Below are 24,124 nucleotides of genomic sequence, written 5' to 3' on the forward strand. Positions count from 1 at the left end.
GATTGTCATGGGATTTCCCAGGCAAGAATATTAGAATGGGTTGCCATGTCCTTCTCTAGGGGATCTTCCTGACCCAGAGACTGAACCTACGTCTCCTGCGCTGGCAGGTGTATTCTTTACTACTCTGCACCCGGCAGGTATGTACCACCTGCCACACATATACACATTTTTTTTTCTTCTCCAGAATGATAAAGGGATATAAGAGGAGAAAAATGAGTGGACAAGAATGTCCAACGAATCGTTAAATACCAGAAAGCAAATGGAGGCAACGTTAACTAACTGAACAGAACAACAGGAAAAGCTAAAACCCCACTCTCAGATGGCAAGGCAATTTATTCTAAAAGAAAAAAAATGACCCCTGAGAGGCTGAGAATTCAGAAGCAACAGGTTCTTTAGAATACAAAAGTGAGGAAAAAAAATCAAAATCACAATGAGATACTACTTGATATCCACTAGGATGGCTGTTTAAAAAAAACAGAACAGAGCTTCCGAGCATGTGGAGAAACTGAACCCGGGCCACACTGCCAGTGGGAATGTAAAATGGTGCATCCACTTAGGGTAACAGCCGGCAGTCCCTTGAAGGGTTAAACACAGAGTTACCACAGGATCCAGCAATTCCTCTCATAGGTATATAACCAATGTACCTGAAAACATATGTCCACACAGAAACTAGTACACAGATGTTCATAGCAGTGTTATCCATTAATACCCCCAACTGGAAAAAATACAAATATTCATTAACCAATAAATGGATACGTTTGCTATTTCCACAAAATAGAATACTATTTGGAAGTAAAAAGGAATAAGCACTGGCACATGCTCCAATATGGATGAGCTTTGAAAACATCATGCTAAGTGAAAAGAAGACATCACAAACGACCACTTACTACATAATACCATTTATATGAAATACCCAGAACAGGCAAATCTATAGGGAAAAAAGTAAACGACCAGTTGCTGAGGGCTAGGTGGAGAGAGAAGGCAGGGACTGAGGAGTGAGAGCTAAGGAAGAAGGAAGTTTCTTTTGATGTAATGACAATATTCTAAAATTTCTGTGGTGATGCAGTGCAACTCCATGAATATAACAAAACTGTATGGTATGTGAATTCTATCTCAATAGAACTGTTTTTCTTTTAAAAGTGAGTAACAACGAAGAGGTTACAACAGACAATGCAGAAATACAAAGGATTATAAGAGACTATTATGAACAACTATATGGCAATAAAATGGATAACCTGGAAGAAATGGACAGATTCTTAGAAAAGTTCATTCTTCCAAGACTGAACCAGGAAGAAATAGAAATTATGAAAAACCCAATTACAAGCACTGAAATTGAAGCTGTGATCAAAAATCTCCCAAAAACCAAAAGCCCAGGACCAGATGGCTTCACAGGAGAATTCTACCAAACATTTAGAGAAGAGCTAATGCCTACCCTTCTAAAACTCTTTCAAAAAATTGCAGAGGAAGGAACATTTCCAAACTCAATTCTATGAAGTAAAAGTGAAGTCGCTCAGCTGTGTCCAACTCTTTGCGACCCCATGGACTGTATAGCCTACCAGGCTCCTCTGTCCTCCTACCAGGAAAATCCTCTGGGATTTTCCAGGCAATAGTACTGGAGTGGATTGCCATTTCCTTCTCCAGCGGATCTTCCCGACCCAGTGATGGAACCCAGGTCTCCCGCACTGTAGACAGACGCTTTACCGTCTGAGCCACCAGGAAGTCCCATCAAAGACAACACACACAAAAAAGAAAACTACAGGTCAATATCAGTGTATTGCAACATAAATGCAAAAACATAGATGCAAAAATCCTCAACAATATTTTAGCAAACAGAATCCAACAACACATCAAAAAGCTCATATATCATGATCAAGTTGGGTTTATTCCAGGAATGCAAGGATTCTTCAATATATACAAATCAATCAATGTGATACACCATATTAACAAATTGAAAGATAAAAACCATATGATCATCTCAATAGATGCAGAAAAAAAATCTGACAAAATTCAGCACCCATTTATGATTAAAACTCTTCAAAAAATGGGCATAGAAGGAACCTACCTCAATACAGTAAACACCACATATGGTAAGTAAGTGTTAGTTGCTCAGTTGTGCCCAACTCTTTGCGACCCCATGGACTGCAGCCCACCAGGCTCCTCTGTCCATGAGATTTTCCAGGCAACGATACTGGAGTGGGTTTCCATTTCCTTCTCCAGGGGATCTTCCCAACCCAGGGATTGAACCCTGGTCTCCTGCACTACAGGCAGATTCTTTACCGACTGAGCTACAAGGGAAGCCCGTATATGATAAGCCTACAGCAAACATTAGTCTCAACAGTGAAAACCTGAAAGCATTCCCTCTAAGATCAGGAACAAGACAAGGGTGTCCACTTTTACCACTATTATTCAACATAGTTCTGGAAGTCCTAGCTACACCAATCAGAGAAGAAAAAGATATACAAGGAATCCAGATCGGAAAAGTAAAGCTCTCACTGTTTACAGATGACATGATACTGGACATAGAAAACCCTAAAGATAGTATGAGAAAATTACTAGAGCTAATCAGTTAACTTGGAGAAGGCAATGGCACCCCACTCCAGTACTCTTGCCTAGAAAATCCCATTGATGGAGGACCCTGATAGGCTGCAGTCCATGGGGTCACTAAGAGTCGGACACGACTGAGCGATTTCACTTTAACTTTTCACTTTCATGCATTAGAGAAGGAAATGGCAACCCACTCCAGTGTTCTTGCCTGGAGAATCCCAGGGACGGGGGAGCCCAGTGGGCTGCTGCCTATGGGGTTGCACAGAGTCGGACACGACTGAAGCGACTTAGCAGCAGTAGCAGCAATCAGTTAACTTAGCAAAGTTGCAGAATACAAAATCAATACACAGAAATCACTTGCATTTCTATATACTAACAATGAAAAATCAGAAAGAGAAATTAAGGAATCAATCCCATTCACTACTGCAACAAAAAGAATTAAATATTGAGGAATAAACTCACCTAAGGAGACAAAAGAACTGTACACAGAAAATTATAAGACATTAATGAAAAAAATCAAAGATGACATAAGCAGATGGAGAGATATTCCAAGTTCCTGGGAAGGAAGAATCAGTATAGCGAAAATGACTATACTACCAAATGCAATCTACAGATTCATTGTGGTCCCTATCAAATTACCAATGGCATTTTTCACAGAACTAGAACAAAAGATTTCACAATTCATATGGAAACACAAAAGACCCCGAATAGCCAAAGCAGTCCTGAGAAAGAAGAATGGAGCTGGAGGAATCAACCTTCTTGACTTCGGATTATACTACAAAGCTACAGTCATCAAGACAATACAGTACTGGCACAAAAACAGAAATATACACCAATGGAACAAGACAGAAAGCCCAGAAATAAACTCATGCACCCAATGGTACCTTGTTTTTGACAAAGGAGGCAAGAGTATAAATGGAGCAACCACAGCCTCTTCAATAAATGGTGCTGGGAAAACTGGACAGCTACATGTAAAAGAATGAAAATAGAACACTTCCAAATACCATACACAAAGATAAACTCAAAATGGATTAAAGACATAAATGTAAGACCAGAAACTATAAAACTCTTAGAGGAAAACAGAACACTCAATGACATAAATCAAAGCAAGATCCTCTATGACCCATCTCCTAGAGTAACGGAAATAAAAACAAAAGTAAACAAGTGGAACCTGATTAAACTTAAGGCACAGCAAAGGAAACTATAAGCAAGGTGAAAAGACAACCCACAGAATGGGAGAAAATAATAGCAAATGAAACAACTGACAAAGGTTTAATTTCCAAAATATACAAGCAGCTCATACAACTCAATACCAGAAAAACAAAGAACCCTATTAAAAAGTAGGAAAAAGACCTCAACAGACATTTCTCCAAAGAAGACATACAGATGACTAACAAACACATGAAGAGATGCTCATCATCGCTCATTATTAAGTGAAGTGAAGTCACTCAGTAGTGTCCGATTCTTTATGACCCCATGGACTGTAGTCTACCAGGCTCCTCCGTCCATGGGATTTTCCAGGCAAGAATACTGGAATGGGTTGCCATTTCCTTCTCCAGGGGATCTTCCCGACCCAGGGATCGAACCCAGATCTCCCCCATTGTAGGCAGACGCTTTACCATCTGAGCCACCAGGGAAGTCCTTTATCGCTCATTATTAGAGAAATGCAAATCAAAACTACAATGAGATATCACCTCACACTGGTCAGAATGGCCATCATCAAAAAGTCTACAAACAATAAATGCTGGAGAAGGTGTGGAGAAAAGGGAATGCTCTTGCACTGTTGGTGGGAATGTAAATTGATACAATCACTATGGAAGACGGTATGGAGATTCCTTTAAAAACTAGGAATAAAACTACCATATGACCCAGCAATCCCACTCCTAGGCATATACCCTAAGGAAAACAAAATTGAAAGAGACACATGTATCTCACTGTTCATTGCAGCACTATTTACAATAATAGCTAGAACATGGAAGCAACCTAGATGTCCATCAACAGATGAATGGATAAAGAAGTTGTGGACATATACACAATGGAATATTACTCAGCCATAAAAAGGAACGCCTTTGAGTCAGTTCTAATGAGGTGGATGAACCTAGAGCCTATCATACAGAGTGAAGTAAGTCAGAAAGAAAGATAAATATCATATTCTAACGCATATACATGGAATCTAGAAAAATGGTACTGAAGAATTCACTTACAGGGCAGCAGTGGAGAAACAGACATAGAGAACAGACTTATGGACTTGGGGCGAGGGGAAGAGAGGGTGAGATGTATGGAAAGAGTAACATGGAAACTTATATTACCATATGTAAAATAGATAGCTAACGGGAATTTGCTGTATGGCTCAGGAAACTCTAACAGGGGCTCTGTATCAACCGAGAGGGGTGGGATGGGGCGGGAGATGGGAGGGAGCTTCAAAAGGGAGGGGATATATGTATACCTATGGTTGATTCATGTTGGGGTTGGACAGAAAACAAAATTCTGTAAAACAATTATGCTTCAATTAAAAAATTTTTAAAAAGTGAGGAACAGAGCTAAAAGCTGGAGAATTGATTGTCTATTAGATTTGGGTAAGGCCTGCTCACACCACCAAGTGACAGTCTCCATCACATATTTATAGTTTCTACTTATGCATTTTAGTTCCTCATTCTTAAACAGAAGCAGGCTAGAACCACCAGATCATCTGAGACAACACAGCATGGCAGCATGAGGTGAGACCTAAAACAAAACTAAAACTAAAAAAAAAGAACCTCCCCCCCGAATTCTGCACAGAGAGGAATCCTTTTCTGAAAAGGATTTACATTACATGAAATATATATGTACGTATTATATGAAGCGTAGAAGGTAATTCATTGACAAAAACCCAACTTGTGAAAAAGAAACAAACATTCTGAAAAATTAAAAAGAACAGTAACTAATACACTGAAATTTATTTTTGAGATGTCTTCCAAAGGTAAAGAAACAAGAAAGGAAAACAGCACCAAAACATTAATTTAAAAAGTCTAATATCTGAATCTAGAAAAAATGGGAATATATGAATCTATGAATATTCCCAGAATAACAGGAAAACAAAGAAATAACACACAGCACCCCAAAATACAGGAGCATATCCCCCAAATGCCAGCATAATGTACTTTCAAAAGACCAAGTTATATCCCTGTGAAATTTCAAAATATCACAGCTAACAAGAATAAATATTCCAAAGTTTTCAGAGAGAAAAAGGCAAGTTACATACAAAGAATCAGACACATCAGACATCTCAGTGACAATACTGGAAGCTAGAAGAAACGGACTAGACTGCCTTTCAAAGTATGGAGGGAAAATAGTTTTCATTCTAAAACCAAAGCAGTCCAGCATAGTGATAATAAAGCACATTCTAAAGCCAGACTTCCTGGTTCAAATAATGCCATTTAATAAATGTATGATTCTGAACAAGTCAAATAACCTCTTTGAGTATCAGTTTCTTCATCTGGGAAGTGGGGTTGTTGTGAGGGTGAATTAACTCACAGGTGTTCACATGTGTAAAACATCTGATACACAGTAGTGTCTTAGTCGCTCAGTCGTGTCCAACTCTTTGCAACCCCATGGACTGTGGCTCACCAGGCTCCTCTGTCCATGGGATTCTCCAGGCAAGAACAGTGGAGTGGGGTGCCATTCCCTTCTCCAGGGGATCTTCCCAACCCAGGGATTGAACCCAGGGTCTACTGCATTGCAGGCCTGATACCCAGTAGTTACTATCAAAGTGCTCTAGAGAACAAGACTGAGTACAGAAAGGGGCAAAACAGATCTCAGCTTTTAACTATAATCCCTTTGGTAGTATATGACTGGCCTGGGCACACTCACATAGTATCAGACAGGAGGAGGGAATTGTGAAACAAAGTCCAATGATAACTGCTTAGTAGAGAATAATATCTATATGCCTTTAGCTCAAACGAGACAGAAAAATAGGAAACACAAATTTGTATTGAAAGAGAACCACCTGACCAGTCAAGAATAGAAACAGGAAGTAATAAGAGAGAGTCTTGGTCTGGTTGAGCATCAGAATCAGAATAACCCAGGACAGGTGGGGTCAGTTAAAAGAAAAAAGGCAGTTTGTCAATAAAAGCAAAACAGAGGACTCAAAGAAGAGAAACTGACTTTCAGTTCAGTTCAGTAGCTCAGTCGTGTCCGACTCTTTGCAACCCCATGAATCGCAGCACGCCAGGCCTCCCTGTCCATCACAAACTCCTGGAGTTCATTCAGACTCAAGTCCATCGAGTCAGTGATGCCATCCAGCCATCTCATTCTCTGGCGTCCCCTTCTCCTCCTGCCCTCAATCCCTCCCAGCATCAGCATCTTTTCCAATGAGTCAGCTCTTCACGTGAGCTGGCCAAAGTACTGGAGTTTCAGCTTCAGCATCATTCCCTCCAAAGAAATCCCAGGGCTAACCTCCTTCAGAATGGACTGGTTGGATCTTCTTGCAGTCCAAGGGACTCTCAAGAGTCTTCTCCAACACCACAGTTCAAAAGCATCACTTCTTCGGTGCTCAGCTTTCTTCACAGTCCAACTCTCACATCCATACATGACCACAGGAAAAACCATAGCCTTGACTAGACGGACCTTTGTTGGCAAAGTAATGTCTCTGCTTTTGAATATACTACCTAGGTTGGTCATAACTTTCCTTCCAAGGAGTAAGCGTCTTTTAATTTCATGGCTGCAGTCACTATCTACAGTGATTTTGGAGCCCCAAAAAATGAAGTCTGACACTGTTTCCACTGTTTCCTCATCTATTTCCCATGAAGTGATGGGACCAGATGTCATGTTCTTAGTTTTCTGAATGTTGAGCTTTAAGCCAACTTTTTCACTCTCCACTTTCACTTTCATCAAGAAACTGACTTTAACCACAGTTAAATGACAAGCTTGTTCAAAGATGAGATTCACTGAGGTTTTGGGGGTTGAGGGTTTTTTTTAAGGCTAAATTAAAAGCATTTAAAATTAAAAGATAACGGGAAAACAAAAAGGAATACCAACTGAGGCAATATGGCAGATTAGACACCTGCAAACTCTCCCAGTTATGAACTGCCTAAACATACTTGATAGACTCTTTAAAAATTCAGAGTCCAATATTAAATACAGCAAACAATATCCAGGGAGGAGGGAGAAGGGGGGACTAAAGATCAGAGCAGAAAACATCAAAGAAATTACTCCATAGGGGTTTGCTGGCCACTAACAGACTTAAGACTTATACCAAAAGGGAACAAGGGCTTCCCTGGTAGCTCAGCTGGTAAAGAATCTGCCTGCAATACAGGAGACTCCAGTTCGATTCCTGGGTCAGGAAGATCCCCTGGAGAAGGAAATGGCTACCCACTCCAATATTCTTGCCTGGAGAATTCCATGGACAGAGGAGCCTGGCAGGCTACAATCTATGGGGTTACAAAGAGTCAGACATGACTTTGTGACTAACACTTTCATTTCCAAATGGGAACAAAACAGAAGGTCTTGGTTTGCTGAATGTGGGAAGGTAGAAGTGACATAGCAAAAGGATCTCTGCAGATGTGATTAAGAATCTTGAGACAGAAAGATTATCCAGGATTACCGATATGAGCTCATGTCATCACAAGAGTGTTTAGGAAACTAATACACACACACCCCCCTGAGGGGGAGAGGGAGAGCAGCTATCCAAGAAAGTATAAAAAGTTCCCATGTTTTCAGCTACAAAACTCTTAATAGTCCTTGATTGATCGTACCCCAAGAACACTTGGCAGAATAACAGAATAAAACTGTCTAGGAATACGTCTTCAATTTATCTTACCAATGTATCACCCTCAGCATGCAGAGAGATCTCAAAGATGATATCTTAAGACGGGCTCACAACCAAAATTTATAGAACACGTAAGGAAATAATTCACCATAAGCAGGAAGCAGCATACACACATATATGCACATATATACACGTGCACACTTACACAGTAAGGCCTCCAGAGAATGTTAATCCGAAAGAGAATGTTAATCCAGAAGAAAGGAAACTAAGAGAATAGATGACATGAATAAAAGGCACAAAATAATGGTGGTTCATCTGAATCCAAATAGTTCAATAACTACATTAAGTGTATATGCAATAGATGCCCCAGTTAAAAGAAATGTTACACTATTTTTGTTTTTAATTTTTTATTGTTGGCTTGTGGGATGTCAGCTCCCCATTGAGGGACTGAACCTGGGCCATGGCAGTGAAAGCTGGGAGGAATGCTAACCACTAGTCTACAAGTGAACTCCCACACTGTATTTTTTTATAAAATCCAGTTATTCTTAGAAGAGGCAAATCTTAACAGGAAAAAGTGGAAAGTAAAAGAAAGGGAAGGATATATTCTATATGTTAACATGTAGTATATTAATGACATCAAGACAAAATAGGCTATAATTTTTAAAAACTCTAGGGCCAGAGAATATTTTATTCCATACTAATGCTGTCTTTCATCAAAAATAGTTTTACATGAATTTACTTAATGGAGGTTTTATAATTTATACTTTGCTCTTCGAAAAGAACAAACTAAAAACATTAGAGAAGCTACTTTCATGCCAAGCTTGGAAAAGGGAGGGGACAATTTTAGAAAAAATGAACACGTGTGACTGCACATAAAACTGCAGGTGGCTCAAAAGGAAATCAGCTCAAAGGAAATATAACTAAAAATAGGCTTAGAACAGCGGTCTAATGCCTTCATTTGGATTTTCAAATTATTTCAGAGCTAAAATGCACACAATTTGTTTTTAACCAAGAGGGTTATTTTAGAAATAATTTCTGCCATAATTAAATACATTTATTTATGTCTTAGAAGTTCTCAAGTACCACTTGCAACTCAGAGACCAAAGGATTTTTAAATGTGCAATGATCTTAATGGCAAAATACAGCACAATTAATTATTTTTGACAAGTTGAAATAAAAATTCCTATGACAATAAATTTTGCTGGATCTCTAACAAAACATTCTTAGGGGTGTTATGCCTTGATGTGTGTCATGCCAGATTCTTTAATAGAATTCCTCTGTCTTTAGATATTATTACGAATTTACAAACCCTAATGCTAGAAACACTTAGAAAAAGACTTAAAAGTAAGCAAAAAAGTTTTCTTAAAAAAATTAAGACAATGAAACTGGTTTTCAAATAGGAAGCTACTGCCTCCAAAGTCTCTTTATCACATGAATTTACTCATGAAGAAAGATTAAACATATTCATACCGACATTCTACAAATTAACTGGTCTATAGTTTTCAAAAGTATCAAGGTCAGGTAAAGTCGAATGCAGACTGAGGAACAGTGGCAGACTGAAGAAGGCTGAGGAGACAGGATAACTAAATGCTTCTGAACTGGCTCAATTTCCCATAAAGTTACCGAACAAACTGGCAGACTGAGGTAGAAATCTGAGTAGAGAGTAGTAATATATCCATGTTAACCACCTGATCTTGATGCTTGTATAACAGCTATGCAGTAGCGTGTATGTGTGTCTAGAAAATACACCCAAGACTTCAGGACTGATGGGGCACCACAGCAGCAGGTTATTCTCAAACGGTCCAAAACAGAAAGTTCTTTGTCCTATACTTGCCATTTTCTGTGAGTTTAAAATTGTCGTTCCTTCCCCTCCAAAAAAAAAATTTGAAGTCATCTTTACTACTTACTCACAAAAATGAGAGCAATATATATTTTTTTAAGTTTCCTGATTCAGAGGTATTTAGCAATCAATGTTCCATTAACCTATGAAGGAACACAACCAAGAAAAATTTCTCTAAGATAAGGATACAATGATTTTTTTCCCCATCAACTGAAATTAAAAGGGGACAGGCCCCATTCAAAACTGTAACAAATTCCAATGGCTCTAAAGTCTCTTGCACTGAGCTTCTCTAAAGAGAGTCTGTGACCTTCCACTTTAATTTCCTTTCCTTTTATTTGTTGAAATTAATGGATGCATGCATGCTAGGCACTGGGATGATCACAGCAGAACCCCACGGAAGGCAAAGGAACAGGACAAATTAACTAGGTAATTCTAATAATAAATGATTTGAAAGGGAACTATAGGATGCTTTAAAACCAATCAGCAGAGAATTCTAATAATATGTGCACAGGTCGGAGACAGGGCAGAAAGGGGCATTCAGGAAAACCATCCTTTAATAAAATTCAGGGTAAGACCTCAATGATGAGTGGGAGGGACTTGACCAGATGAAACATGCCTGTAACAATATGAGTCATGTATGTAGAGAGACTTTTATTCCTACAACTTAAAAATCCTAGATGCGTTAGTAATAAGAAATAAAGCCAAAAATAAAGGCAGGTGCCAGGCCTCTTAAAGAACCTTAAATGCTGCTAAAAATATTTTAGGATTTTTATTCTTGCAGTCCAGTCACTAACTTCCAAACCGTTTTTATTGTTCATCCTAATTTCAAGTCAACGCTTACACAGAATCTCAATGTGTAATATAAACAAAAGCAGCACTAACCTGGCTAAAGTGTAAACAGAGTGCTCTAGAACTTCATCAGCTGAGCCTCCTGCTTCCCTAAGTGGGAGCAAAGGCAAAAACAGGAGAAAAGAGATGGGCCCAGTATGAGAAATAACAAGCTGGGCTGCATTAGCCAGACTTCCAATCAGAAACTGATGAAATATTCCAATTAGAAAAATTCAACTTAACAAAGGGACTAAACACAAAGGAATGGGAAGGGACAGGGGAACAGAAGTAGGTACAGGAGCCAATGTTCTCAGCAGGAAGAGCTAAAATCCTAAATCCAAAAGGACAAGGGCGGGAGGATCACCAGAATGAGGAGGACGAAGTCACCCAGACAAGGCCACCTTGAGAGGAACAGGGACTTGTCCTGGACACAGCCAGTCCACTGGGAAGAAACCAGGGTAATAAATGTTCTGAGCTTTCCTTCCTCACTGCTGCTGACCTGCCCATGTCCACACTGGCTGCACTCACTCTGAAGCCAGAAGTCACAGATGCCCATGGACATAATCCATACGGTAAGCCTCCCAGGACAAAGACCAAAGGGGAGAGAAAAATCAAGGAAGATCAAACAGAACTTATCTGTCATATAGCAGGCACAGAAGTACTGCTGCTGCTAAGTCGCTTCAGTCGTGTCTGACTCTGTGCGACCCCATAGTCGGCAGCCCACCAGGCTCCCCCGTCCCTGGGATTCTCCAGGCAAGAACACTGGAGTGGGTTGCCATTTCCTTCTCCAACGCATCAAAGTGAAAAGTGAAAGTGAAGTCGCTCAGTCGTGTCCAACTCTTAGTGATCCCATGGACTGCAGCCTACCAAGCTCCTCCGTCCATGGGATTCTCCAGGCAAGAGTACTAGAGTTGGGTGCCATTGCCTTCTCCAAAAGAAGTACTAGGAAAGATCAAATCTACTCTTCTGGAACCAATGAAATGCTTTCCATGAGGCCAAGACAATTAAACTGAAGCTGAAGAGTGACCAGGAGTTAGGCAGAGGAAATCGAGTAGGTACCCATTCCAAGCAAAGGGACTGGCCACAACAAAGGCACACTGCTAAAGCACTATGTGAATCAGGAGGTGTGAAGCCAAAAGTGGGGAGGGAGGGAGAGACAGAATGAAGCTAGAGAGGCAAGGGGAGACAAGACGGAGCTTATGTTGATAACCATCAACCATCCAGCCTTTGTCCTGCAGGCAAAGTGTAAGCACTGACATGATATCACTTGACAAAGGTATGGGTGGGTTTTTAATGAAAGTAATAGGCAAAGAGATTTTCCTCTTAATGGTAAAAGTCAATTCTCGCTCTTACTTATTGACCAGCTCATGCCTGGCTGTTTCATAAGAACTGCAAGGCAGAGTCCAAGTGTGGAGATGAATGCAGACACTGATAATATCTAATTAAAGGACCTAATCCATTTCAGCCTCTTAATTCTTCATACTTGGGACTTTCTCAGGGAACAAGTGGGCAAAAATATATTCAGTGACCACACTGAGTACTATATTTAAGATTCTGCATCAAATAAATGATAATTCAAAATTTACACTAAGGTATGTTCATTTTCCTTTAAAATGGAGAACTTTCTAAACACAACAGTGGTTAGTTCAGTTCAGTCACTCAGTCGTGTCTGACTCTGCGACCCCATGGACTGCAGCACACCAGGCCTCCTTGTCCATCACCAACTCCTGGAGTTTACTCAAACTCATGATCATCACGTTGGTGGTGCCATCCAACCATCTCATCCTCTGTCATCCCCTTCTCCTCCCACGTTCAATCTTTCCCAGCATCAGGGTCTTTTTCAGTGAGTCAGTTCTTCGCGTCACGTGGCCAAAGTATTGGAGTTTCAGTCTCAGTATCAGTCCTTCCAATGAATATTCAGACTAATTTCCTTTAGGATGGACTGGTTGGATCTCCTTGCAGTCCAAGGGACTCTCAAGAGTCTTCTCCAACACCACAGTTCAAAAGCATCAATTCTTCGGTGCTCAGCTTTCTTTATAGTCCAAATCTCACATCCATACATGATCACTGGAAAAACCATAGCTTTGACTAGATGGTCTTTTGTTGGCAAAGTAATGTCTCTGCTTTTGAATATGCTGTCTAGGATGGTCATAACTTTTCTTCCAAGGAGTAAGCATCTTTTAATTTCATGGCTGCAGTCACCATCTGCAGTGATTTTGGAGCCCAAAAAATAAAGTCTGTCACTATTTCCACTGTTTCCCCATCTATTTGCCATGAAGTGATGGGACCAGATGCCATGATCTTCGTTTTCTCAATGTTGAGCTTTAAGCCAACTTTTTCACTCTCCTCTTTCAGCTTTAAGCCAACTTTTTCACTCTCCTCTTTCACTTTCATCAAGAGGCTCTTTAGTTCTTCTCTTTCTGCCATATGGGTGGTATCATCTGTATATCTGAGGTTAATGATATTCCTCCTGGCAATCCTGATCCCAGCTTGTGTTTCATCCAGCCCAGCATTTCTTATGATATACTCTGCATATAAGTTAAATAAGCATGGTGACAATATACAGCCCTGACGTACTCCTTTTCCTATTTGGAACCAGTCTGTTATTCCACTGCTGCTTCTTGACCTGCATACAGATTTCTCAAGAGGCAGATCAGGTGGTCTGGTATTCCCATCTCTTTCAGAATTTTCCACAGTTTGTTGTGATTCACACAGTCAAATGCTTTAGCGTAGTCAATAAAGCAGAAGTAGATGTTTTTCTGGAACTCGCTTGCTTTTTCGATGATCCAATGGATGTTGGCAATTTGAAAACCGGCTTGAACATCTGGAAGTTCATGGTTTACGTACTGTTGAAGCCTGGCTTGGAGAATTTTGAGTATTACTTTACTAGAGTGTGAAATGAATGCAATTGTGTGGTAGTTTGAGCATTGTTTGGCATTGCCTCTCTTTGGGATTGGAATGAAAACTAACATTTTCCAGTCCTGTGGCCACTGCTGCATTTTCCAAATTTGCTGACATAATTGAGTGCAGCACTTTCACAGCATCATCTTTCAGGATTTGGAATAGCTCAACTGGAATTCCATCACCTCCACTAGCTTTGTTCGTAGTGATGCTTTCTAAGGCCCACTTGACTTCACATTCCAGGATGTCTGGCTCTAGGTGAGTGATCACACCATCGTGGTTATCTGGATTGTGAAGATCTTTTTTGTATAGTTTTTCTGTGTATTCTTGCCACCTCTTCTTAATATCTTCTGCTTCTGTTAGGTCTATACCATTTCTGTCCTTTACTGTGCCCATCTTTGCATGAAATGTCCCCTTGGAATGTCTAATTTTCTTGAAGAGATCTCTAGTCTTTCCATTCTATTGTTCTCCTCTATTTCACAAATGATTAGTCCTCATTCACAGAAGACTAGATTTTTAAAACTGCCTCGGGGTAACTTGAAGTTTCAAGGATCTACTCCTTGTCAGATTCTAAGGGAGACACTGGGGACAAGACACAGTGATGAATCCAACAAATGAGGTTTCTTCATCATTAAATTTACCTCTAAGAGAAGAAACACGCATTAAATAGGTAAACACACAAACACAATCAGAAATTTGTCACATGCCACAAATAAGAGCAACAGGGAAGAGGTGGGGAAAAGTATTGCTAGATTTAGAACAAAAATATCATTGTTCCTGTTTGCAAAAGCAACATCCAAGGATAGGAGACAAAATCAAACCACAATGGACTGACACACATATATGTTTCCAGGAAGAAAACTGCCACAAGATGACAGATTCAAGCACTTAAGTCTGTGAATTGTCAAGAGAGAAAAGGCAGTCTCTCAAAAGGTATGGTAAGGAAAGCTTTTTTATAAGATGGAGGGAAAATGCTGAATGTTAATTAGAGGGCTAATGCAAGAGAGGCCAAACGTTAAAGGGAGAGAACAGATGATTGGCTATGATGACTAATAATGCCAACATTCTATATCCAGGTATTAGGCTAAATTCTTTACATGCAATTGCTTATTTCATCCTTTAAGATCAGCACTAATGGGCCAACTCTGCATATGACAAAACTAAACACAAAAAAGTTAGGTAATTTGAACAGATTACATGCAGGCAGAACTAGGATTCAAACTGAGATCTTTATGAGTTCAAAGCAGACTATACCACACTGTCTCATCCAAAAAATACTTTTTAAATCATCTCTTACGTGCCAGTTAACTGTGTACTGAGGATAAAAAGATGAACAACTCCTGGGGCACAATCAGCACATAGTACTTACACAGGATGCTCATCACCTTTAAAGAGAGGAGAGGGAGACAGACATGGACCTCAAGTCACTGATACCAGGGGGAACGAGTAAGATGGCATAGCACAAAGAGAGCAGCAGTATCTACCCTGAGCTAATCAGTGAAGACTTCAGATGGTGCTTATGTTAAGCAGAACAGAGTTAGAACAAAGTTAATGCCAAGTAAGACAAACAGATTACAGAAAAGAGGCACAAAATTGCATGCTATGTTTAGAAGACTTCAACAAGTTGAGCATGGCAGGAATGTGATGCGAGTTGGAAGAGACCAGACCAAAGGGCCTTTTATACCACACTAAGACATCTGAGGTTTAAAACCATAGGAAGCAAAAAACCATTTCCAGGCTTTGAAACAAGACTGGCAACTGTAAAGACTCAGCAATTGACTAGGATGTTCAAGCTGTAGCCTGAGGCACGACTTAGAGACAACCAAAAGGTCAGAAGATCTGCAAAGAGACTCCCAAACTAATCTCTTATTATCAGACCAGAAAAAGGAAGGCTCCAGCCTCTTTTTAGAAAAACGTAGCCTTTATTCTAAGTGAGATGAGAACAGTCTTCAGTTATTACTATTAATCAGGACAGAACTAAAATATGGCTTGGGCTTCCCAATGGCTGGGAAAGAATCCGCCTGCCAATACAGGAGACTCAGGTTCAATCCCCGGTTTGGAAAGATTCCCTGAAGAAGGAAATGGTAACCCACTCCATATTCTTGTCTGGAGAATTCCAGGGACAGAGGAGCCTGGTGGGCTAAAAGTCCATGGGATCAAAAAGAGTTGAATACAACTCAGTGACTAAACAACAACAAAAATATGGTTTAGCCCAAACTTTGTGATTAGTAGGGAGGGGTTTGAAGGTTTGCTTCCACAACACCCCAAATAGATTATCTGAGGCAGAATGTGGGTTTGGGTGATTCATTTCTCCAAAAAGCATATTGAACAGAGGCAGGATAGCCTGCTGTCTGCCTTGAAAGTAAAGAACAGAGTCTTCAGTTTTCGAAGGATACTCCCATCCTCGCTTCAGGGCTGAATCACATCAGTCTGCCATCTGACAATGGTGAGGGAAGATGGATACTCTCTTTTTCTGCTCAGCATGCTGCTCTGATTCAGGAGTTTTATATTTCCCAGCAAGCAGATAAGAGAAGCAGCAAAAGGATACACCCACTCCGCTAACAAATGCAAGCCATTATTCAGCTTCATCGATGAAAACAAATCAGAGAGAAATGAATTTTAACTTAGAATTTCAGGTTTATCTTTCAAAACTAAGCTCCAGGTACATTCCTCATTCTAAAAAACAGATATTCTAGTCACCCTGAACAAGTCATCATGACTTTGTCTAAGACCATTATCTCAGACTGGAATGCATTTGTACTCCATGTCCGTATGATTAAATACACAGACTCCCATCAAACCCCAACTTAAACATCACTCCTTCAATGCCACCCAAAAGACATGCCCACGGGACTTATTTCTCTATTCAAATGTTTATTAACTATTTCCAGGTATTGTACTGTATAGTATACAGACCAATCCTTCCTAAAGAGAAATTTTAATAAACACTTACTGAATGCTTAGAATATGACAGGTTTAGTGCTAAGTTCTAGAATTTTTTTAATAAATAACAATACAGTCTAGTCTACTGCCTTTCAAAAACTCCCTTACTACAGTAAAAAAAACATACATAGTAAATGTAGCATTTAGGGTAAATGGGTAAGGACAAAGAAAGAAATAATTAAGACCAGAATGAAAATCAATTTAATAGACGAAAATCAATTCAACACCCACTTAGCTTAAAACTGAAGAGAAGGGAACACTGTCCAATGTTATTTGGTAAGGTCGGCATTATACTAACACAAAGCCACAGACCAGTAACCATTGGGTGTGTATTTTACCACACACACACACACACACACACACACACACACACAGAATAGTCTTACTGAACTCAAAGCTAAAGTTGAAAGTGATAATGACTAGTCAGTAAGAAGATGAGTAAGGAATCCATATTTCCAGGCTACCTACCATGCTGCTAGTTAATTAAATGCGAATTTAAAGTTTTTACAAGCTGTTACCTGTGAGATATGATTGATGGAAGACTCCATTCTCCGGAGCTGAGAGGCTTGGATGTCCAGCAGTTGGAGCACATTGTTAGCCAATGCATTTATTTGATAAGCGACACTAGCTAGGGATTGGGTTGTATAGGCTTTGGTCTCTTCTAAAGCTTTTCTCTTGTCTGTAGCCTGGAATAAGAACAAAAAAGCCCAATATTTATTTTGGTTAACATTCATTAAACATCTGTTCTATAGAAAGGCAGCATTAGAATTATATTTTTTTAATAGAAAAGCCCAACTGAATCAAAGAACTTAGCAGACCAGTTTGAGGAACCACAAAGCACTCCATCCTCTGACCCTAATAAAGGCAGGTGCCTCAAGTCCTGCTGGCTTACTCTCTGCCTGCCCCGACCTCCCCATGTGTCCCCTCAAGGCAAGCTATGAACCTCCTCCAGGACTGTGAGTAATAAATTTCTCCATTTCACTTTCCCTTACAGTCTTTTGTTGAACTTTGAGCTCACCATCCATGACACCCCAGGGCTCTACTTAACAAACAGTAACTTAACAACAACAACAAAAATCACAACATCCACTAGTATAATGATATGGACTAAATCCATTCTACCTTACAATCCTGTTTACATCAGTGAACATCAGAAACCAAACCACCTGTTAACCATTACAACCAAGCTTCTCATCTCCACAAAAACTACTGTACTCTTATGACCCCATACTTTACCCATCTGTTTTCCCCAAACTCCAGAGCACAGTCAGAAAGTAAGAAATGTTCAGAGACCAAGTTCAAAGCTAAGTTCGGAGAAAAATTCAAAGGCAAGTGATAAACTCTGAGAGAGTGAGGGAGGGGATTAGTGGGGAGCAAGCAAGGTAGCCAGCAACTTACATTACAATTAATATAGAATCTAAAAACAAAAAGGCCAAGGATAGAAAAAAATGAAACAGATCTAAGAGTTCAAAAAAAAAAAGCAATGCAACCACTCTTAACCATGTTTAATAACATTCAACCTTGCTCACCATAGAAAAGAAATGCAGATGCAAACTAATATGAGATAATATTTCTCATCTATCCACCCAGCAAAAATCTAAAAGCAGGACAAAGTACTCTGCAAAGTTGCAGGGAAAGACTCTGATACACTCTCTGCTGGTGATATCCAGCAAAATTACACACGGGCTTATTTTTTGTCCCAGCAATCTCACTTTTAGGAATCTCAAAGAATCACTGGTAAAAATATATATGTAATTATTCACTACAGCACTATTTGCAATAGGAAAAGACTAGAAACAACCAATACAACCACTGATGGGGGACTGGTCAAATAAATTATGGGATCTCCAAACATTAGGGTACTACACTGCAGTAAGAAGTAATGTAGAGAGATACTGTTATTACCACCACACCCAATCTCCAGAATATTGCTAAGGTGAAAAAGAAAAAAAAAAATGTTTATAGAATGTTACCACTTATGAAATGGAAAAGATACAAAAACATATTCCTTTACTTTTTAAGAAAAAAGGATAAAACATAACATCTTTAAAAAATAATTACATATGGGGCCAAGGGTCAACAGGTTGGCAAGAATATGGATAAGATTCTTTAAACATACCTTGGTTTTTAGATTTGCTTTTTGCAACTATGCATACAATTTACACAATTATAAAACAAAATTAAATTTTAAAAAGGAATTCCCCAAAATTAAATGTCAAATTAATCAAATGAGCCTAACCGTGCATCCAATTAGTGGCTTAACCAGAGAGGAAACAGCCTACAAGTGGCTTCAAAGCACAGTAATTTGATTGTACATTTCTAATGGGGTTTATCCTTAGGACAAAAACAATTAAAAGAGGGAAGAAAAATACTGAATCTGTTTTCAGTCACTTTATTGCTGATGGTAGTTTTGGAATTATTACCCAGAGACTGCTGTTTGCGTGGTGTGGAATAAAGCAAGTCATTAAATATGTTTAGGTCACTGAGAGCTGAGATTTGGGGCATAATTCAAAAGACATTCTGATGTAAGAAGAAAAAACCTGTAGTTCTGCATTTAAGCTGAAAACATTAATCTGAACTTAATTTTTATGGTATCACATTTTATATATCAATAGCCAACAAAAAAAAGCCTAAATGGTGACTGTAGTTGATACCACTGTACTGTAAAATTGAACTTTGCTAAAAGGACAGACCTGATGTCCCCAGCAAGCGGGGAGCGGAGATACACATGAGGTGATGCATGTGCTAACTAAGTACCTTCGATAGCAGATACAGGTGCCACTTCCAGGCCTAGACATAAAAGCCTCCCACTCATGTTTGGATGCAATGGTTAAAAGTAAAATGCAGTCCTACCAGAAAAATTGGTATGATGATTGGTATAATGGCATCACCAACTGGAAGGACATGAGTCTGAGCAAGCTCCGGGAGTTGGTGATGGACAGGGAGGCCTGGCGTGCTGCAGTTCATGGGGTCGAAAAGAGTTGGACACGACTGAGCAACTGAACTGAATCAAAAAAATTAAGTTGTACTTAACAGAAATCGTTGTACACTGCTTCCATTTTTAAATTTAAAATAATTAAAATTAAATAAAAATTTAAAATTCATATTCTCAAACGAGCCACATTTTAAAGAGCTCAATAGTCATGTATGGATTGTGGCCTTACTGGAGAGACTGCAGTTCTAGTCACAGTAAATTTCCTCTTTAAACCATGGATTTAAAAGTTAAGTCTGCACAAGATTTACTGTTTTCACTTATTTCACTTGTTTAGTGTCCAATAGTTGGTCTCCCTCATTCTTTGATACTTTTGCTGTATTAACTACCAAGCAGCCTTAATATGTCCAAAGGATCACACAAAATGGATTATAAATCAGAAGACTTCTCCACAGAGCTAAAACAGACATCGTTAATCAATTACAACAGCCTTCCTCCAAAAGTCTAAACACTCTTAACTAATCTCTCTAGGACCTGACATGTGATTGTAATCAATCTGCCATCCCTGTCTTATGCCACTGAGGAAGTTTGCTTAAAATGGAAATAAACATATGGCTTTAAAAGAAAAGTTAATTATTTAAAAGAGCTAAACTCAAAATAAATAATGTAGGCCAAGAACTTAACAGGAAATTCCTTAGATAACTGAATTTTCTCAACAGCCCATATATAAAACTGTCTTCTTCCTCCCGTATCCACCTGTGGAAACCAAGTTTTACTGAATTAAGATCTGCTTGCTGGAGGAAAGAACCTTTTCAAGCAGTACCTACTCCTATTACATCCTTTTCTTGCCCCTCAAGGTGACTAAACAGGCAAAGTAATCTCTTGTTTTTCACTGTTTAAAATGGAAATGATGATGCTATAAGCAATCTCTCTCATACCCATACATTTATCTCTAACCCCACCTCCTCGTCCCCATTCTCAACTTCCACCTATGACCAGAAGAAAAACCTCTCTCCCTCTATTACAACTAAGAACATCCTCGCAGTAAGTATGCTTAGAAAGTAATACATTCTGGGTGAAAACAAATTACATGGTTTAATTTTTGCCTTTTTTTAAACAGAGAGAGAAATTTACAAAATTAATGCACCATCATGGAAATGGACCTTACTAACATTTTAGTATAAGTTCTTCAAATCTCTCAAGTACATGTGTTTATCCTACAAGAATGTAAAACTAACCCTGCTTTTTTCATTTAAAAATGTATGATGAGCATTTCCCCATGTGCTATTCTTCTATTCCTATTCTTTTTCAAAAAAGAATTTTCAATAACTACACAATAATGGCAGTAACTGTTAGCTGACTGTTTTCCTTTTAATTCCTCTAATATTAAGACCCCGATTTTAATCAGGACATCAACGTATGCAGATTCAAATCCAACTTCCTCTAAATAACCAAACAAGAGGTGGCATTATTTCCAAACATTAACCTGTAAGCTAAGGTTAAGAACACCATTTCCAAGTTAGGGCCCGACTACTGAGAGACCTGGCACATGTCCTGTAGTACTAGCCTGTCTAAAAACATTTCAGAAAAACAGTTTAAGTTAAATTACAGTGTTCTTTTTCTCACTCACCTGAACGCTTCCCTAAACTCTAACAGGAAGTTCGGAAAATTATGTTTGCTCTGAGGAACAATCTTTCTCCATGTCTTAACTGCAAGACATAAGGCTTCCCTTGTGGCTCAGTTGAAGAATCCGCCTGCAATGTGGGAGACCTGGGTTCGATCCCTAGGTTGGGAAGATCCCCTGAAGAAGGGAAAGGCTACCCACTCCAGTATCCTGGTCTGGAGAATTCCATGGACTGTATGGGTATAGTCCGTGGGGTTGCAAAGAGTCGACAGGACTGAGTGACTTGCACTTTTAACTGCAATTGGTTTAATGATTCTGCTTAGGGAACAAAGTAGCAAGTCAAGAAACACCTGGAGTAACAGGCAAATTTGGCCTTGGAATATGGAATGAAGCAGGGCAAAGGCTAATAGAGTTTTGCCAAGAGAACCCACTGGTGATAGCAAACACCCTCTTCCAACAACACAAGAGAAGACTCTACACATGGACATCACCAGATGGTCAACACCGAAATCAGACTGATTATATTCTTTGCAGCCAAAGATGGAGAAGTGCTATACAGTCAGCAAAAACAAGACCAGGAGCTGACTGGGGCTCAGATCATGAACTCCTTATTGCCAAATTCAGACTGAAATTGAAGAAAGTAGGGAAAACCAATAGACCATTCAGGTACGACCTAAATCAAATCCCTTATGATTATACAGTGGAAGTGAGAAATAGATTTAAGGGACCAGATCTGATAGATAGAATGCCTGATGAACTATGGACTGAGGTTTGTGACACTATACAGGAGACAGGGATCAAGACCATCCCCATGGAAAATAAATGCAAAAAAGCAAAATGGCTGTCTGGAGAGGGCTTACAAATAGCTGTGAAAAGAAGAGAAGTGAAAAGCAAAGGAGAAAAGGAAAGATATAAGCATCTGAATGCAGAGTTCCAAAGAATAGCAAGGAGAGATAAGAAAGCCTTCCTCAGCAATCAATGCAAAGAAATAGAGGAAAACAACAGAATGGGAAAGACTAGAGATCTCTTCAAGAAAATTAGAGATACCAAGGGAACATTTCATGCAAAGATGGGCTCGATAAAGGACAGAAATGGTATGGACCTAACAGAAGCAGAAGATATTAAGAAGAGGTGGCAAGAATACACAGAAGAACTGTACAAAAAAGATCTTCACGACCCAGATAATCATGATGGTGTGGTCACTGACCTAGAGCCAGACATCCTGGAATGTGAAGTCAAGTGGGCCTTAGAAAGCATCACTACGAACAAAGCTAGTGGAGGTGATGGAATTCCAGTCGAGCTATTTCAAATCCTGAAAGATGATGCTGTGAAAGTGCTGCACTCAATATGCCAGCAAATCTGGAAAATGCCGCAGTGGCCACAGGACTGGAAAAGGTCAGTTTTCATTCCAATCCCAAAGAAAGGCAATGCCAAAGAATGCTCAAACTACCCCACAATTGCACTCTTCTCACACGCTAGTAAAGTAATGCTCAAAATTCTCCAAGCCAGGCTTCAGCAATATGTGAACTGTGAACTTCCTGATGGTCAAGCTGGTTTTAGAAAAGGCAGAGGAACCAGAAATCAAATTGCCAACATCCACTGCATCATGGAAAAAGCAAGAGAGTTCCAGAAAAATATCTATTTCTGCTTTATTGACTATGCCAAAGCCTTTAACTGTGTGGATCACAATAAACTGTGGAAAATTCTGTAAGAGATGGGAATACCAGACCACCTGACCTGCCTCTTGAGAAACCTATATGCAGGTCAGGAAGCAACAGTTAGAACTGGACATGGAATAACAGACTGGTTCCAAATAGGAAAAGGAGTACGTCAAGGCTGTATATTGTCACCCTGCTTATTTAACGTCTATGCAGAGTACATCATGAGAAACGCTGGGCTGGAAGAAGCACAAGATGGAATCAAGATTGCCGGGAGAAATATCAATAACCTCAGATATGCAGATGACACCTTATGGCAGAAAGTGAAGAGGAACTAAAAAGCCTCTTGATGAAAGTGAAAGAGGAGAGTGAAAAAGTTGGCTTAAAGCTCAACATTCAGAAAATGAAGATGATGGCATCTGGTGCCATCATTTCATGGGAAATAGATGGGGAAACAGTGGAAACAGTGTCAGACTTCATTTTTGGGGGGCTCCAAAATCACTGCAGATGGTGACTGCAGCCATGAAATTAAAAGACGCTTACTCCTTGGAAGGAAAGTTATGACCAACCTAGATAGCATATTCAAAAGCAGAGACATTACTTTGCCAACAAAGCTCCATCTAGTCAAGGCTGTGGTTTTTCCTGTGGTCATGTATGGATGTGAGAGTTGGACTGTGAAGAAGGCTGAGCGCCGAAGAATTGATGCTTTTGAACTGTGGTGTTGGAGAAGACTCCTGAGAGTCCCTTGGACTGCAAGGAGATCCAACCAGTCCATTCTAAAGGAGATCAGCCCTGGGTGTTCTTTGGAAGGAATGATGCTAAAGCTCAAACTCCAGTACTTTGGCCACCTCATGTGAAGAGTTGCCCCATTGGAAAAGACTCTGATGCTGGGAGGGATTGGGGGCAGGAGGAGAAGTGGACGCCAGAGGATGAGATGGCTGGATGGCATCACCGACTCGATGAACGTGAGTTTGAGTGAACTCTGGGAGATGGTGATGGACAGGGAGGCCTGTCGTGCTGCGATTCACGGGGTCGCAGAGAGTCGGACACGACTGAGCAACTGTACTGAACCGAACTAGGTAACAAAACAGGGGTCTTACGCATTTTT

The 24,124-nt window shown here is 39.7% G+C and overlaps 1 protein-coding gene across 13 annotated transcripts in view; it reads right to left on the reverse strand.

Moving 5' to 3' along the window:
• Positions 1-24,124, reverse strand: part of ABI1 (abl interactor 1) — an 87,064-nt gene that overhangs the window by 37,478 nt on the left and 25,462 nt on the right. For all 13 annotated transcript variants that reach the window (XM_006063170.4, XM_006063175.4, XM_006063172.4 and 10 more), the window contains exon 2: positions 17,321-17,488. In XM_006063170.4, coding sequence (XP_006063232.2) covers positions 17,321-17,488 — 168 coding nt within the window. The remainder of the gene's footprint in view (positions 1-17,320; positions 17,489-24,124) is intronic.

Source organism: Bubalus bubalis, chromosome 14, assembly GCF_019923935.1.
Source record: "Bubalus bubalis isolate 160015118507 breed Murrah chromosome 14, NDDB_SH_1, whole genome shotgun sequence".
Classification (NCBI taxonomy): domain Eukaryota; kingdom Metazoa; phylum Chordata; class Mammalia; order Artiodactyla; family Bovidae; genus Bubalus; species Bubalus bubalis.